The sequence below is a fragment of the Trypanosoma rangeli genome (genome assembly GCF_003719475.1).
Source record: "Trypanosoma rangeli strain AM80 chromosome Unknown Tra_15.4_contig_00262, whole genome shotgun sequence".
Classification (NCBI taxonomy): Eukaryota; Euglenozoa; class Kinetoplastea; order Trypanosomatida; family Trypanosomatidae; genus Trypanosoma; species Trypanosoma rangeli.
Window position 1 is genome coordinate 25,703 of NW_021706004.1, and position 1,393 is coordinate 27,095.

General features: G+C 63.7%; 1 protein-coding gene across 1 annotated transcript; it reads right to left on the reverse strand.

Moving 5' to 3' along the window:
* Nucleotides 1-110: 110 nt before the first annotated feature.
* TraAM80_06854 (small GTP-binding protein Rab7) lies at nt 111-704 on the reverse strand (the record flags this gene model as incomplete). Its single annotated transcript, XM_029383678.1, has 1 exon — nt 111-704. One exon carries the CDS (start codon nt 702-704, stop codon nt 111-113), a length of 594 nt encoding a protein of 197 aa, XP_029236525.1.
* Nucleotides 705-1,393: the final 689 nt, after the last annotated feature.

A 1,393-nucleotide genomic window follows, 5' to 3' on the forward strand; every position in this document is an offset into this window, starting at 1 on the left:
CTGCACGGCAACGCGCGCCCGTCTCTCGCGTCGCACCGCGGACTCGGCGGGCGCAGGATGCCGCACACCACGACGGACCGCAATCCAAGGGCGCCCTCGACCCCCCAACGTCACACCCGCCGCCTCCGCAAGCGGAACTTTGTGGCGCGTGCCGTATCAGAGACCGGCCGCGTGGCGGTTGGGGCAAATAAACCGCCGCCTATCCTCAAAGCACGGCTCACCCGGCGTGCCGTAGGTGTGGAGCATGGCGTGCCCCGTCGCACTGCCGTCAGGCGCACCATCTTCTCGTAGCGCACAAACCCCGTCGTCGGCAGCAGTCTCCCGCCACCCTCCTGTGACCCAACAAAGTGTCTCACCAAAAGCTTTCTTGCGACGCCCGCGGAGCCAATGATGAAAATCCTCAGCGGGCTAGAAAAAATAGTGCGGGTGGCGGAGAAGGAGGGGAGCCCGCGACATCGCACCATCTCCTTCCGACAAACAAAGTCCAGAAGCTGCGTAAATCTGTACTGCGCATGCAGCGAAATGACGCGCTCCGAGGCGCCCGTCAAAGACGTGTTGCCAAAGCCGGCCCCAAACGTCTGCAGAGGTTCCTTCTGCCGCTGAAGAAAGCGCCTGCAGAACGAACGCATAGAACTATGCTGCCTCTCCTCCTGTTGGCGCTCAGCCATATCATACTGGCACCAAATCGCGTTGCCTCTTAACATGAGGTAAAGGTCGGCGGGCACACGCGAGGCCCCAGCAGGACATGCGTGCTCAAGTCAAGAGCGCCCTGACAAGAAGCGGCCGCCGACACATTTTTATAGTTCGCCGCGGCACCTCGCCACTCTCATCGCGACGCGGCACAACAAGCTGGATTTCGTAGTAGCACGCAGAGCAAATACGATGCGTCGTGGCTGCTGCCACTTCTGGAAGTGCAGCAGTTGCGGCTGAGAATGGCACAGGCGGAAAGAGCCCGAACTGCTGGGGTCCCCTCCCGCAGGCGTGCCACCGGCGAGATTCAGCCCAGCTGCGTGGGGCGCAGTGAACTCCACACCCTCCATCCAAGAAGGTGTACGATACGCGCGCGGGGCATTGCGGGGTGCTGCGGGGCGTGGTGGTGAGTTCCCTAGCGCCCCGCAATCTCTGTTTAACCGGAGGAGCAAAGAGGCCGGTGCCGGAATGCCCTCCGCGGCCCAGTCGGTAAATCCGCACGGCTCTTAACCGTGTGCTCGGGGGTTCGGTCCCCGCGGGGATGCTTTCCCCCTCGTCTTCCGCCGCCGTCGTGCATTTCTGTCGCCCCGAATGCTGGGCGGCAAAACAGGGCCGCGCGAGAAGGACGCTGAAGCGCCAGCCGGGCGTCCCGCATCGGCGGCTGTGGGACCTCCGCGCTTATACTCCGCGCCCCCCCCTCTCC